General features: G+C 35.3%; 1 protein-coding gene and 1 pseudogene across 1 annotated transcript; both read left to right on the forward strand.

Annotated features, from left to right (window-relative positions):
* Nucleotides 1–9,629, forward strand: part of LOC111310719 (uncharacterized) — a 54,956-nt pseudogene extending 45,327 nt beyond the window's left edge.
* Nucleotides 9,630–11,776: 2,147 nt separating this feature from the next.
* On the forward strand, nt 11,777–16,589 carry LOC111310720 (uncharacterized). Its single transcript, XM_089744447.1, has 3 exons — nt 11,777–11,833; nt 15,673–15,909; nt 16,147–16,589. Exons 1-3 carry the CDS (start codon nt 11,777–11,779, stop codon nt 16,327–16,329), a joined length of 477 nt encoding a protein of 158 aa, XP_089600573.1. The 3' UTR covers nt 16,330–16,589.
* Nucleotides 16,590–17,262: the final 673 nt, after the last annotated feature.

The following is a 17,262-nucleotide window of genomic DNA, read 5'->3' on the forward strand; positions in this document are numbered from 1 at the left end:
AGAACCTGACCGGCGGCATTGCGGTTCCGACGATCGGAGGGGCCGGGGGGTGTGTGCACATGATGTGCGATGGGTGCTGGTACTTGGCCCTTATATTGGCCCCCTATCCCTCATCAAACCTCGAGAACTCACACCCCCTAAATGAGCATTTGAGATTTTACAGGTTTGCTGCCAGTAGTCATTAAAGTGTCTGAAATGGGGACACTTTTTTCAAATGGTCACAAAATCTTGTACACTTTGAGTTGTTAGCTGAATTTTGTTGTGCATGCCAACAAAAAGACAAGGATCATGTCTACCAAGTTTTGGGCCAAAACTCCATCCGAAAAAATTTTAAAAAATCTTGAACCGTAAAAAGTTTCAAAAATGGTGAAAAACAGAAAATGAGTCGTCTTGCCATGAAACTTCACGTGAAGGCTTAAGGGACCATTGTTTGAATTAACAAGCCATAAAAATGGCATTGGCATGCAAAAATATGAAGATGTGCATAAACCCACCTACCACTCTATCTATCCACGGCTTGCACATCCCGTCTCTCTGGCCGGCGTAGTGCCCGCCCGCCCGCCCGCTCGTTTTGTCGGTTGGCTTAGGCATATAGAGTTCATTCCTAGTTTAAGATCAGACCGGATGGAGGGTTGTGGCAACAGGATCGGCAGCATGCAGAGGGGGACCCGGTCGATCCCCGGCTTGCGCATCCCGCCCCTCTGGCCGGCTGAGCGCCCGCACGCTCGTTTCATGGGTTGACTTAGGCATACGGAGTTCATTCCTAGTTTAAGCATACGGAGTTCATTCCTAGTCTAAGATCAGATCAGACCGAGGGTTGCGGCAGCAGGATCGGTAGCACGCAAAGGGGGACCCAGCCGATCCCCGACATTAGGGTTCTGGCGATCGGGGGGGTCGGGGGGGTGTGCGCACATGATATGTGATGGGTGCTGGTACTTGGCCCTTATATTGGCCCCCTGTCCCTCATCAAACCTCGAGAACTCACACCCCCTTAAAGAGCATTTGAAATTTTACATGTTTGCGGCTAGTAGCCCTTAAAGTGTTTGAAATGGGGACACTTTTTTCAAATGGTCACAAAATCTTGTACACTTTGAGTTTTTAGCTGACTTGTTTTGTGCATGCCAACAAAAATACAAGGATCACATCTACCAAGTTTGGGGCCAAAAATCCTTTCGAAAAAATTTTAAAAAATCTCAAACCGTAAAAAGTTTAAAAAATCGTGAAAAATAGAAAACAAGTCATCTCGCCATGAAACTTCACGTGAAGGCTTATGGGACCATTGTAGGAATTTACAAGCCATAAAAATGGCATTGGCACGCAGAAATATGAAGTTGTGCCTAAACCCACCTACCACCCTATCGATCCACCGCTTACGCATCCTGTCTCTCTGGACGGCGTAGTGCCCGCCCGCCCACCCGCTCATTTCGTCAGTTGGCTTAGGTGTATGGAGTTCATTCCCAGCCTAAGATCAAACCAGACCGAGGGTTGTGGCAGTAGGATCGACAGCACACAATGGGGGACCCGGTCGATCCCCGACTTGTGCATCCCGCCTGTCTGGCCGGCTGAGCGCCCGCACGGTCATTTCGTGGGTTGACTTAGGCATACGGAGTTCATTCCCAGTCTAAGATCGGATCGAACTAAGGGTTGCGGTAGCACATGCGGCGCTGGGGCATGTGCTGGTGCCACATATTTCTTCGTCGGGGCACCATCGCCGGAGCATTACCGTAGAACCTGACCGGTGACATTAGGGTTCCGACGATCGGTGGGGCCGGAGGGGGTGTGCGCACATGTTGCGTGATGGGTGCTGGAACTAGGCCCTTATATTGGCCCCCTATCCCTCATCAAACCTCGAGAACTCACTCCCCCTTAAAGAGCATTTGAGATTTTACAAGTTTGCTGCCAGTAGCCATTAAAGTGTCTGAAATGGGTACATTTTTTTCAAATGGTCACAAAATCTTGTACACTTTGAATTTTTAGCTGAATTTTTTTGTGCATGCTAAAAAAAATACAAGGATCACGTCTACCAAGTTTGGGGCTAAAACCCCTTCCGAAAAAATTTTAAAAAATACCAAACCGTAAAAAGTTTTAAAAATCGTGAAAAATAAAAAACGAGTCGTTTTACCATGAAACTTCACATAAAGGCTTAAGGGACCATTGTATGAATTTACAAGCCATAAAAATGGCATTGGCATGGAGAAATATGAAGATGTTCCTAAACTCACCTACCACCCTATCGATCCACGGCTTGTGCATCCCGTCTCTCTGGCCGGCGTAGTGCCCGCCCACTCGCCCGCTCATTTCGTCGGTTTGCTAAGGCATACGGAGTTCATTCCCAGTCTAAGATCAGACCAGACCAGGGGTTATGGCAGCAGGATCAGCAGCACGTAGAGTGGGACCCGATCGATCCTTGACTTGCGCATCCCGCCCCTCTGGCCGGCTGAGCGCCCGCACACTCGTTTCATGGGTTGACTTAGGCATACAGAGTTCATTCCCAGTCTAAGCATACAGAGTTCATTCCCAGTCTAAGATCGGACCAGACCGAGGATTGCGGCAGCACATGCTGGGCTCGAGCATGTGCTGGTGCTGCATTTTTCTTCATCGGGGCACCATCGTCAGAGCATCGCCGGAGAACCTGACCGCCCGGATTGGGGTTCCGATGATCGGAGGGGGTCAGGGGGGTGTGCGCACAGGATGTGCGATGGCTGCTGGTACTTGGCCCTTATATTGGCCCCATATCCCTCATCAAACCTCGAGAACCCACACCCCCTTAAAGAGCATTTGAGACTTTATAGGTTTGCTGCTAGTAGCCGTTAAAGTGTTTGAAATGGGGACACTTTTTTCAAATGGTCACAAAATCTTGTACCCTTCGAGTTTTTAGCTGAATTTTTTTGTGCAAGCCAAAAAAAATACAAGGATCACGTCTACCAAGTCTGGGGCCAAAACTTCTTCCGAAAAAATTTTAAAAAATCTTGAACCGTAAAAAGTTTTAAAAATCATGAAAAATAGAAAACGAGTCATCTTGCCTTGAAACTTCACGTGAAGGCTTAAGGGACCATTGTATGAATTTACAAGCCATAAAAATGGCATTGGCACATAGAAATATGAAGATGTGCCTAAACCCACCTACCACCCTATCAATCGACGGCTTGCGCATCCTGTCTCTCTGGCCGACGTAGTGCCCGTCCGCCCGCCTGCTCGTTTCGTCGATTGGCTTAGGCATACAGAGTTCATTCTCAGTCTAAGATCAGACCAAACTGAGGGTTACGGTAGAAAGATCGGCAGCACGCAGAGGGCGAGCCGACCGACCCCCGACTTGCGCATCCCGCCCCTCTAACCGGTTGAGCGCCCGCATGCCCGTGTCATGGGTTAACTTAGGCATACAGAGTTCATTTTCAGTCTAAGCATACGAAGTTCATTCCCAGTCTAAGATCGGATCAGACCGAGGGTGTGTCGATTTTTCTTCCTCGGGGCAGCATTATCGGAGCATCGCCGGAGAACCTGACCGATGGCATTGGGGTTCTGACGATCGGAGGCCCTTGGTGTGCGCACATGATGTGCGATGGGTGCTGGTACTTGGCCCTTATATTGGCCCCCTATCCCTCATCAAACCTCGAGAACTCACACCCCCTTAAAGAGCATTTGAGATTTTACAGGTTTACTGCCAGTAGCCATTAAAGTGTCTGGAATGGGGACACTTTTTTCAAATGGTCACAAAATCTTGGACACTTCGTGTTTTTAGCTTAATTTTTTTATGCATGCCAACAAAAATACAAGGATCATGTCTACCATGTTTGTGGCAAAAACCCTTCCGAAAAAATTTTAAAAAATCTCGAACCGCAAAAAGTTTCGTAAATCATGAAAAATAGAAAATGATTCGTCTTGCCATGAAACTTCACGTGAAGGCTTAAGGGACCATTGTATGAATTTACAAGCCATAAAAAAGGAATTGGCACACTGAAATATGAAGATGTGCCTAAACCCACCTACCACCCTATCGATCTACGGCTTGTGCATCCTGTCTCTCTGGCCGGAGTAGTGCCCACCCGCCTGCCCACCCGCTCGTTTTGTCGATTGGCTTAGGCGTACGGAGTTCATTCCCAGTCTAAGATTGGACCAGATCGAGGGTTACGATAGCAGGATCGGCAGCACCCAGAGAGGGACTCGACCGATCCCTGGCTTACGCATCCTGCACTTCTGGCCGGCTGAGCGCCTGCACGCTCATTTCATGGGTTGACTTAGGCATACGGAGTTCATTCCTAGTCTAAGCATATGGAGTTCATTGCCAGTCTAAGATTGGATCAGACCGAGGGTTACGGTAGCACATGCTGGGCTCGGGCATGTGCTGGTGCCGTATTTTTCTTTGCCGAGGCACCATCGTCGGAGCATTGTCGGAGAACCTGACTGACGACATTGGGGTTTCGGCGATCGGGGGGTCGGGGGGGTGTGTGCACATGATGTGCGATGGGTGCTGGTACTTGAACCTTATATTGGCCCCCTATCCCTCATTAAACCTCGAGAACTCACACCCCCTTAAAGAGCATTTGGTTCTTATCTTCTTTTGAGCTTCTTCTCATGGATAAAGATAGAATCCATGAGTTCATCTAAAGAAAATGTGTGAAAATCTGTAGACTCTTTAATGGCTGTCACCTTAGCTTTCCAACTCTTTGGTAGACTATTTAGAATTTTTTTCACTATCTCCATATTTAAGTAAGTCTTTCCAAGAACCTTCAAACCATTAATGATGTTGGTGAAATGATTTCTCATTTTACTAATGGTTTCTTTTGATTTCATCTTTAATAGCTTATAATCATGAGTAAGTATGCCAATTGTGATTTCTTTCATTTGATTAGTACCTTCATGAATGATGGCAAACTTGTCTTAAATTTTCTTTGCATTTTCACATAAACAAATTCTACTGTACTCACTAGGTTGTAATGCACAAAATAGGGTATGCATTGCCTTGACATTGAGTTAAGCCATCTTTATATCAGTGACATCTCATTTACTTTTTTACTTGACCATCTCTCTACCATCCACCATTTTTGTTGGAATTTTAGGACCATTTACAATAATCCTCCAAATTTCATAGTCATTGGCTTGAATAAACAATTTCATCCTAGTTTTTCAATATGAGTAGTTGTCACAAACAAAAAGACAACGTCTTACAATGGATTGGCCTTCACCTCTAAGAGATGTAGCAACCATTTCATTTATATTGAGACACATTTCTTGTTGCCTACCATATTTGTTGTAGCTTAAAGATGGTTGCTCCACATTGATCACTATATTTATTTGAGCTATTTTCAAGATCACTCTTAGGTTTTTAGATCTATAAAATAAAAGTAATATCTCTGATACTAATTGTTAGTTCAAATACTTGAATTAAACTAAGAGAAGGGTAAATTTGTTAGTAATAAATTTAACCAAATTCAAAATTCAATAAGCATAAAATTCACAAATCAATTTTTCTAAGTAAATAAACACAACAAATATGAGTACTAATGATCTTAAAAGCAAAAGATAAAGATAGAAAATCAAACACTAAAATTTATAAAGGTTAGGCCTTTCCTTAGCCTCACTTGCCAAGAAGTTCAATCCACTATGTGTTGAATATTACAACCTAGCTCTTCAAAACTCTATACAATCAACAACATAATCTTTCAAGGGTTATCCTCTCCCTTAAGCTCACAACCTCACAATACAAGTTTTTGAAGTATTTTGCAAATTCAAAGAACTTCTCTAAGGTTGGGTGTTTGTTAATTTGAAGTACAAATCAAGATTAAGAAGAATATTAAGAGAAAATCATATACAACAAGAATTTATACATTTTTCTCACACTAAGATGCTTTTTAATGCTTGGAAAGTATGGTAAATGAAAGCAATAAGTTTCCTTAGCTCTAAGTACCTTCAAATATGGTAGGAGGCCTTCATTTATATATTGAGAGTAAAAGATAACCGTTGCTTGCATTAATTATTTGGAGCCTCTGTAAATTTTAGACAAAAATAATCGTTGCAAGTATTTTGAGCGTGAAGGGATTGATCCCTTCATAAGGGGCATTGATTTAGTTAGTTAAAATACAAACAAATTTTTATGTGAATAGGCACAACCAATTGATCCATAATTGGTACCAATCAATCCCATTGCCAGGTGATCAATCACCTAGTCTAGGTGATCGATCCTTTTTAAAATTTTGAAACTAAATTTTTATTTTGTGTAAAAGACTAATTGATCCTTTCATGAAGGGATCAATCCTATCTATAAAAACCTTGAACCAATCAATCCATATAAGGAAGGGATCGATTGGTTTTCACTAGAATTGCATGAAACTCTTTTTTGGCCAAAAAATCAATCGATCTTTTTAAAAATGAGATCGATCCCTTTTGTGCTATTTAACCCAATTATATTTTAAAACTATGCTAGATAAATTGAACACATTTTTGATTGGATACAAAGTTAGAAAAGTATTTAAATTAAGTTCAAATCATTTCAACTCAATTTTAGTGAATTTTTATTTTGTCATTTTCAAAATATTTTATCAATTCAAGGCTAAAAAGATTGATATGGGAGTGATTTGTATGACCTATGATTCTACAAAGCAACAAGTAATAGATATCCTAACAAAAGGACTACATAAACTAAATTTTCAGACTTTTGTTGATAAGTTGAGAATAATAAATATCTATTTTTCAACTTCAAAAAGTGTGTTGACAGATTATATATTATATTAAAATCAATTTCCTGATTCGTTGGGATTTCAAATCAGGATCAATTTCTTGATTTGTTAGGATTTATATTTTTACTTTTTTATTTGTTTCTATGTTTAGATTATTGTATCTTGATTTATGAGTTTTTTTTTTTTTTTTATAAATATCAAGTTCTCTATATATTTGAGGATTTTTTTAATAAGAGAATATTGTTTTTTATCTCTACTTTCACACAGAATGTGAGGCATTCATATCTCAAGTATGTGCACAGCAAACAAGTTGGACGAATTTGCCTCCAAACCTTGCCATCTTCATTCTTTAGCTTTTTTCAAATTTCTCTTCCTACGAGGAAGAAAGATGAGCAATAACTTTTAATAGATCCAAGATGCCTATTTCATCTCTTCCCCATTTGCATTCTAATTTATGGTTGCCATTGAGCTAATAAGCTTTTTTTTTCCTTTGGGTAAAGATCATCAATGAAAGAAATGCTGAACTTCAAGAGTGCACTAAAAATTTTTGAAAGCAGGCCAGTGTAATAACTGAGTGGGACAGCCGAATATTGCAGAATCGTGATGTTCTACTTGGGCTTGAGGTATTATATTATCTTGTGAGATAGCATTTTTATCAATGTCATTTGTATGCCTTATTGATAAAACATTTATATTGATATCTAACAAGTTTTTTATATTCTTCTTATATTTACTGAAATTTAGCTACATAATTTGTTTGTGTATATTTTTCTTCTTCTAATTCTAAGCATCAATTCAGATTGAAATGGTAAAAGTGGTTGAGACCCAAGCCAGCATGGAGCGACAACTAGAGTTAATTAAAACTCACCAATAAGAGGTATTTCATTAGTTTTTTGCTGGTTTACATTGTGCTAACTTCTTAACATAATATAGTTTAGGTTAGATGAAATTTTGACTCTTATTGATGGTTTTTTTTTGGGGGGGGAGGGGGAATCCCTACATAATTATGGAAATATATATTGCTTAAAGCCTTAAACTCTACATGAAATTGTTTGCTTACTTTGGTTAGCGATGTTGTTCTAGTTTGACAGGATGCTTTTGTCGTTGCTATTGATAATTTTACTATTTCGATTGTTGCTTTCTTATCTTATTGAGCTATTTTTAAGTTTTCAACAATAAGCTAGCTAATTTTTAATATCTGTTAATGCTTTTTATGTTTAATCTTGTATGTGGGTACAACATCACTGATATGACCAACTTTGACAATCAATGCCATAGGTTTTTTTTTTCTTTTTCTATTATTCAATATGCTTAAACTTTTCATGACACATATTTTTGGCCAAAAAAAAGGTCACAGTTTATATTCCACTCAGAACCATTAGCTTTAATTCGTCATATTTCAAGAAAGTTATGGGAATTTTTTTATTATATCTTGTATTGTGGGTAAGTATTCTAGAAACAAACACATTTAGATTCTTATAAATGGTGGTAAATGTTGCAAGAATACCTGCATCCATAATTGTTTGCTTGTTCTTCCAAGTGCTACTTGGTAGCTATGTTTTCCCATTTCTAGCAAAAGTCTCTCTAATTCAAATACACAAATATAAGGTTTTTTTCCAATTAAACATGGAGAAGTATTTTGTCTGCACAGTGTCATAATGTTTAAGTTTTCTGAAGATCATATGGACACATAATATAAAATTTTAAAAGTGCCCTATTATGTAAGCCATTGCTTGCTTCTTGAATCATCATCTTTGGATTGTTCATGATTATGACTATACATGTGTAATGTGACATAACCATTACCATTTAAAAAGTATGTTTGACTATTGCATAATGCATCTCATTCTCGAGTTCATAAGGCTTTGCAAAGTATAGAAAAATAAGTAAAATGTATTTGCAAGGATGAGCGTGGATTGCTTCTTGATGATGAAGTTGCATTAACAAGAGATGTAATGTGAGAACTAGCTTGTTTTAACTTCAGTATAGTTTGAGATCTCATCCCAATCTTGGTCTTGTTGTGTTCTAGTCCGTTTTACCTGCATATTTATATTTGAAGAACCTTATCTTGGCTAAACTGGAGAGGGATCAAACTATGCCCTTCATTTCTATTTATATTGATTAATTGCAAGGGTAGAAGTTTATTCTTCCATTTTTTTTTCTAGGTATGAGCAGGCACAAGTTGTAGAGAGGGAATTGGGGTACATGACGAAACATAACAAGTCTATTTATTAAGACTGTAAACTCTAGTCAGGTAACTACCCTTTGTTTTATGATCAAACTTACTCTAATTAGCTTTTACAACAAAAGCAGAAATGAAAATTACCTTTTAATTTGTGTAGGGTGGTGAACCTTAGGCACTTTGGCGAAATGACTCCCCTAGATGTGGTTGTCAAAATCTTGAATAATCAACTAACTTCTTTAATGTGGATTGATGAAAAGGTTAGTACTCTTGTTTCGGCCTTTGTTGGTCTCCTCATCCTTAATTGTGTATGTTGTGTAATACAATTGTTAGATTAATAAATCTCTAGAATGAAAAATCTACATATTACATTATTAATTAGTGACCTTTTGGGTGGTAAAAGTTGGAATTAGTCAGTTTACTTACACTTTGTCTTAGTAGATTTGCTCCCTATTTACTTGCTTCAAAATTGTACCCAATGAACAAACATCTTGTTACAATACCCAAAATTTATTTTGAAAAGAGAAATTAAGTTGATTTTCTGTAGTCGACACGCTCTTATCATCCTCCTTAGATTTTTTTAAGGAGTTGCTTATTTCAATAATAAGAATATTGACTTGTTTTAATCATTAATGTGAGGCTAAGGAATTCTCTTCTTGTATTCAAAAGCTTGCTACCCAGGATTTTGCTACAGATAGAGAATTAATGGCTCCAAAAAGTTTGGATGTCATGATCCTCTAATTTTGTACGTTTACCTTGAAGGTTGTTCCAAAGTTACTATTGAGTTTAGTAAATGCAGGGGAAAGATTAATATGCATTTGTTAAATTTTCCTAAATATATATAATACCGGGAATTGATGTTTAAGATGTGAAGATTACCTGCAAACAGAAAAACTTACAAAAAAAGACAACTCACAAGAATTTAAATAATGGCAGAATATGATTATTGGATTAAAAGGGATAAAAGTTCACCACTAAGACTACAAACTAAGGGATACAAAAATACCACTCTAAGAATTCTAATCCATGATACAGAATAGTAGAAGTTCACCACTTTAGGAAATCCACCTAAGAGATACAGAACTTGAAAAATAATCTAAAAGATTGCTTAAGGATAAAGAAAAGTTTATTCTACCTTCTACCAAAGAATAATAGAAAATATATAGGCTTGGAACATCCCTCCAAGCATGGAAACTTTTAGATTGCATTGCTAGAATCATGTCTAAAATCATGGGATTTGCATATGAACATAATCTACCCATTTACTCTTACAGATTACATGATAATGAATCTGACCATAATCCCATCCATATTCATGCTTTTCTTTTTCAGCTAGTGTTAACATAAATTTCATATTCCAGCACACCTTATTTATGCATTTATTTAGTGAATTTGGACCAAGGATAGGCTTATTTTATTTTTGGATAAGTCTATCTTAGTCTCAACCCAAGTTGTATAATGTGCAGGCATTCTGGTGTCGATCTCTTCTAGTTGAAAAAGACTTATCCTCAAGTCTGAACTAGTATTCTTGCCATGGTAGGGAGACAAATCAACAACATTGAAGGTGGAAGATACTCCATATGTGTCGAGAAGCTTTATCTTATAGGCATTCTAGCTAATACATTGAAAAACTTTAAATGGACCATCAACCTTAGGTTGTAATTTGCCAAACTTACCTTATGGAAACCTTTCTTTATGCAAGTAATCCCACACCAAATCATGTTTTTTGAATTTCACATGCCTTCGATGCATGATTATTACCTTTTTATATTTCTCATTTTTTTGTAAAATTCTAATTTTAACTTGTTCATACAATCATTGATACCTTTAGCCATTTCCTCTACACCTTCATTAAATTGTTGATTAGTAGGGAAAAGAACTAAATCTAGAGAATTGATTGGATTCTTACCATATACCACCTTAAAAGGCTGCAAGCAGTAGTTTGGTTTGGTGAGCGATTGTAAGCAAATTTTATTTGAGGTAAAACAAGATCTCACTGCTTGATATTCTTTCCTATGGAAAAAAGAACCAAATACCTCTTACTGACCTTGATTTTATTCTTTTTTTGTAGCCAAGATAGCTTATATGGTTGGGGGTGATTCATTGTTTTGAGGCCTAATATTTGCACCATAAAAGTGGAAATAATGTTTTCAAAACTTTCACTATCAATTATAACATCACATACCTTATCATGAGCAGTGCTTTTAGTGTAGAATTTATTCTTGTGCAATCAATCTTCTTCCTTTACATGCACATCACTCACATTGTATTATATAACAAGTGAGGATTCAAGATCACCATAGGTTTCCTTAACACCTTATTCAAGATCCTTGGGTACTTCAATAGGTTCTCCTTCAGCATCTTTAAGATCATGTTCAACCAATGTAACTATGTTGAGATTTGGACACTTAGAATATATATGCCCAACTCTTTGGCACTTGAAGCCTCTTTAGGTTTGAGTGTTGATAGTACTATGTTATGGTTTGTAGGGAATGGGTCATTCCTTCTTTAAAGGTAGATTTGAAGGGGGTTTGGTAGAAACATTGGTTTTAAACCTACTTCCCTTGTTAATGTATTTTTCCACCAAAAGATCCCTTTGTTTCAAGTTAAGGAGACTTGCCAGAAGTTGTCTGAAAGATACTTCGTCTTCAACTCTCTTTTCATCTTTTCCCAAGTTGTAATTTTTTCTTGCCTTCTCTTTCCCTTTGTTTTTTCAAAATTTTCCACCAAAAGAATGTATGCTTTCTAAGTTTGATGGCCGTTAACTTCACCTTACGATATTTAAGGGCACATGGTATTCAAATATATGTTTCATCGTGTGTAGCCAATCTAAGAATTCTTCAGGTTGCATCTTTCCATCGAACTCAAGAATTTCTATCTTCGGATTGAATATGCTAGGTTGAAGTTGGTTTCTATATAGATGGTCTCTAACTTATCGTGGGTGAGATATGGTGTTGTTATCAGATGGAATGGATTGGTTTCTCTTTCATGTTCTTCGTTCCTCTTTCGTTGCCTCTTTATCTCCTCTCTTTTTTCTTGCATATGCAATTGATGTTGTAGTTGAAGGATCTATTGTCGCATTTCTTTTATAAGGGCATCCCTTGGGTCAACATTGGTAGTTGCTGCAACATCAATATTGGCTTCAACCTCTACTACTGGTGCTCGATGACGACGACCTATCATAGCTCTTATATCAATTTAATGCCAAAAATTGATGTTTGAGATGTGAGGATTAATTGTAAACAGAAAAACTCACAAAAAAAGATAACTCACAAGAATTTAAATAATGGCAAAATATGATTATTGGATTATAAGGGATAAAAGTTCACCACCAAGACTAGAAACTAAGACATACAGAAACACCACCCTAAGAATTCTAATCAAGGATACAAAATAATAGAAGTTCACCATTCTAGGAAATCCACTTAAGAGATACAAAATTTGAAAAACAACCTAAAAGATAGCTTAAGGATAAAGAAAACTCTATTTTACCTTATCCCAAATAATAATAGAAAATATATAAGCTAAGAACATCTCTCAAAGAATGGAAACTTTCAGATTGCATTGCTAAAATCGTGCCTAAAATCATGAGATTTGCATGTGAATATAATCTACCCATTTACTCTTGCAGATTACATGATAATGAATCTGACCACAATCCCATCCATATTCATGCTTTTCTTTTCCAGCTAGTGAGAACACAATCTCCTTATTCCAGCCCACCTTATTTATGCATTTATTTAGTGAATTTGGACCAAAGATAAACCCATCTTATTTTTGGATAAGTTTGCTTTAGTCTCAATCTAAGTTGTATGATGTACAAACACTCCGGTGTCAATATATATATGTACATTTGATGTTGTCGTAATTTGGTAGTGATTATAGCCTTTAAAATTGGTAATTTATACACTTTTGATTTTCAGGTCCATTAGGGTTAACTCCTTAGGGTAGATTTAGTTATGGTTATTTTGATAATAAAAATCCAAGGCTTTTAAATAATCTTGTTCTGAATCACAGTAATCCATCATTGTTAAAAATTCTTAAAAATACACAAAATAAAAGTAATAAATTTAGATAAATATGAAGAACCCAAATCTTAGCACAATTAAATACAAAAAATTGCCAAAGTTGCAAAATGCAAGGTCCATTTGAACCATGTGAAAAGTTGGTGGGAAGAGGAACAAGATGCAAACACTCACATGGAAATTAACGCCTTCTAACATGATCGATTATCTTCAACGATATTAATTCATAATTTAAACCATACAGCTCCATTCCACCATTTCTTATTGGTAAATGATATCTTTAAAAAGGAAAAAAAATCATAGAGGTTTGCTCATAAAGTCAATCCACTACAATTATTCCAATAAAAAATCTTCATCTTAAGTTCCCGAAGTTTTCAAACAAACTATGATAGAATGGATTTTCACAATTACCCATCCATATCATTTCATGAATTCAAAATCTGACCACAATCCCATCCATATTCATGCTTTTCTTTTCTAGCTTGTGAGAACACAATCTCCTTATTCTAACCCACCTTATTTATGCATTTATTTAGTGAATTTGGACCAAAGATAGACTCATCTTATTTTTGGATAAGTTTGCTTTAGTCTCAGTCTAAATTGTATGATGTACAGACACATTGGTGTCAATATATATATGTACATTTGATGTTGTCGTAATTTGGCAGTGATTATAGACTTTAAAATTGGTACTTTATACACTTTTGATTTTCAGGTCCATTAGGGTTAACTCCTTAGGGTAGATTTAGTTATGGTTATTTTGATAATAAAAATCCAAGGCTTTTAAATAATCTTGTTCTGAATCACAGTAATCCATCATTGTTAAAAATCCTTAAAAAATACACAAAATAAAAGTAATAGATTTAGATAAATCTGAAAAAACCCAAATCTTATCACAATTAAATACAAAAAATTGCCAAAGTTGCAAAATGCAAGGTCCAGTTGAACCATGTGAAGAGTTGGTGGGAAGAGGAACAAGATGCAAACACTAACATGGAAATTAACGTCTTCCAACATGATTGATTATCTTCAATGATATTAATTCATAATTTAAACCATACAGCTCCATTCCACCATTTTTTATTGGTAAATGATATCTTTAAAAAGGAAAAAAAAAATCAGAGAGGTTTGCTCATAAAGTCAATCCACTACAATTATTCCAATAAAAAATCTTCATCTTAAGTTCCTAAAGTTTTCAAACAAACTATGATAGAATGGATTGTCACAATTACCCATCCATATCATTTCATGAATTCGAAATTTTCATTTCATAATTCAGAGGCCAATGGATATTTTTTTAGGGCAAATTAAACTTGATTTTGACTTCTTCTTTTCTTAAAGCAATATTAATTACATATACTGATGCACATATATCCAGAGATACATGCATATATACACGATTTGAATTTGGGTCCAAACTCATTTAACAATAATCAATTTTATTTTGTTTCTTTTATACACTTAACTATTAAGGAAATAATATATTTCCTCCATCTTTTTTTTTAGTATTTCAATTTTTTATGATTTATTATTTTTTATATAAAAATATGAAACATAAAATTTATAAAAAACTAAAAGATAATATTATATATACTAAATCAATTTTCTTAAAATTCATAAAAATCAATGAAAGATTTACAATTTAAGACTTAGAGAGATTTTTATTTCATTGCATATTAATTTTACTCAAATTTGTTAATGATATTCAATTATTTATTTATAAATTAACAAAACTGAGATTGAGTTGTATGTAGACTAGAACAATAGCAGTTGGAGTGATATAATATATATATATATATAGAGAGAGAGAGAGAGAGAAAGAGAGAGAGAGAGAGGATCAATCAATTGATTTTAATAGATCTTAAAATCTAAAAAAAAAAAGAAAAATAAATAAAAAATAATTTAATCACATAATCAATAATTAAAAAAATGTAAAACTTTTTAAATTTTCCATTATGTAAATTAATTCCTACTTATTTATATATATATATATATATCTAAAAGTCGCCATCCCAAGTTCCCAACTGCCTTAGTTTGCAACTGCTGATCAGAACTACCATCATAATCAAAATCTCTGCCTCTGTTGAACCAATTTCAGCCTTGACTTATACTGGGCCATCGCTTTTCCTTTAAATATTAGTTGAAAATTGAAATCTTCTTCTGTCTACATTAAAGTTATTACCTTTTTTTTTTTGGCCAAAAGGTCAGCATAAATATATACAAATGGCACAATTATACATCATAATAATAAATATAATTAGTTTTGATTCTTATGCCACACGCATTATCTAATTCTTTCGTCAAGTTGATCCGTTCTTGTTGCTACCTTCCTTAGATATATATTTTTTTATAACGTTTGATGGTGCATTTCATTTAAATTTGTTTATTACAAATTTATAATTTTTTAATTATTATAGAAAATTATATAAAATTTATCAGTTACAAATATGAATTTCATATAATTTTATATTATAATTAATTAATTATAATATAATGATACTCGCTTAATCGTGAAACCCATAGATTAAGGAACTGATCATGGAAAGTCACATATCCCCACCGTCCACCAAAATATTTATTGTGTGCAACGCGTCTTAGAAGAGTTAATTAATTTCCTAATTTTGGCCACCATCTATCACTTATAAATAGACCCATCACACAAAATCCTTTCATCGCCTCACATTCCTTTATCAAACATTGCCACATATTTTTCCTCTACTCTCTTTCTATATATATATATAGTCTTCTTTAAGCATATAGACTCAACCAACAACCACCCCAAATGGCTTAGAAGCACCACCGCCACTTGTTCAACCATCACAAGGACGAAGAAAAGCCTGTTGACACCCCTGTCTACTCTGAAACGACCGTCTACTCTGAAACTGCTTACTCTGGTGAAACCACAGCTGGTGGTTATGAAGCTGGCCTGGCTAAAACCGAAGAGGATTACAAGAAGGAAGAGAAGCACCATAAGCACCTTGAGCACCTTGGCGAGCTAGGGGCTGCCGCAGCTACTGCTTATTCAGTGGTAATGTTTCCCCACAAGTTAATTTTTTTTCTAAGCTCATATATACCAAAGAGTATTACGACTCGGACAAAAAATCTTAATTATCGTTTTAAAGAACATTTTCCCTTTATCATTGGGTGATAATCAGTACAAAAAAAAAAAAAAAAAAAAAAAAAAAAACCTACCCTTTTCTTCATATTTAGCTTTTTTATTTTATTTACTTTTAAATTTATAATTAATCACATGCGATTATTTCAGCATGAGAAGCATAAGGCAAAGAAAGATCCGGAGCATGCGCACAGGCACAAGATAGAAGAGGAGATAGGAGCGGCGGTGGCAGTGGGAGCCGGAGGGTTTGCATTCCACGAGCATCATGAGAAGAAAGCAGCAAAGAAAGAAGAAGAGAAGGCTTATGGAAAGAAACACCATCACCTCTTCTGATTCTAATTAATTACTATGTGCTTTTATCCTTTAATAATAATAATTTTATTCTTCTATATGTTTGTCAAGAGTGAGCAGACCTAAATAACCTGAATTATTCAGTGCCTTTTTATTTTCTTATTTGGTGAATTTGTTATCATGTGTCCCTGTTAGGTCATGCCGTCTGGCTTAAATATCCACTGTTTACAGTGATATTTTAAGATGTGTTTTTGTTATATTTATAATAATATATGATCAGTATGATCTTTTATATAAGTTAATTATTAATTTATAATTTTATTTGGTTTTTACTAGAGGAACTTATTTGTTAAAAAAATCGTAATCCAAGTACTTGATTGAGTTGATAGATTCAAGGTCAGTCTTCTTGTTCTTGTGCAAATATGTAATTTATCCATATCCTGGGCATCTATCTGCCTTTTGCCGTCTGAGTATGCATATATTTATAACATAAGAATTATAAATTTTCATTACTTTTTTATTATTAATGATTGATAAAAAGATAGGTGAAGATGATGAAGTTTGTCTCAAGATTGTATGTACTAGATTAAAATTTTTGCAGCAAACATAAATGTAGACGATTTATTTTGTCCAAAAATTTATCAGAATTAAAATGAATTTTGATTATCAATTAAATTTTAATATAAAGTTTTGGATCCAGTAATTAAAAGCTGAAATAAACTTTTTAAGTTTTGATTTAGTTTTAGTTTTAATTTCATTTTTGGTAAAAAAAAGTACAAAAAATATCAAAATTTGAATATCTCAATTCGAAGAATCAAAGATCTGATTTTTTTATTTAATGATTGAATGATCTTTTAGATTTTTTTATCTTAATTTTCATGAAAATGGGAAAATGCTTAAAATCATATCACAATCAAATCACAGATTTGATTGAATTTTTTTTCTAAATTTAAAGGGATTGAATCCCTATATTAA

This window comes from Durio zibethinus, chromosome 1 (assembly GCF_047325235.1).
Source record: "Durio zibethinus cultivar Kanyao isolate XHJ-2024 chromosome 1, ASM4732523v1, whole genome shotgun sequence".
Classification (NCBI taxonomy): domain Eukaryota; kingdom Viridiplantae; phylum Streptophyta; class Magnoliopsida; order Malvales; family Malvaceae; genus Durio; species Durio zibethinus.

Bases quoted from the DNA above. Each gene is read 5' to 3' on its own strand.
- LOC111310720 (XM_089744447.1), top strand. From the start codon at position 11,777: ATGGTCTCTAACTTATCGTGGGTGAGATATGGTGTTGTTATCAGATGG. The intron at 11,834-15,672 runs GTTTCTCTTTCA...CAAATGGCTTAG, and splicing joins TTATCAGATGGAATGGATTG to AAGCACCACCGCCACTTGTT. The intron at 15,910-16,146 runs GTAATGTTTCCC...CGATTATTTCAG, and splicing joins CAGCTACTGCTTATTCAGTG to CATGAGAAGCATAAGGCAAA.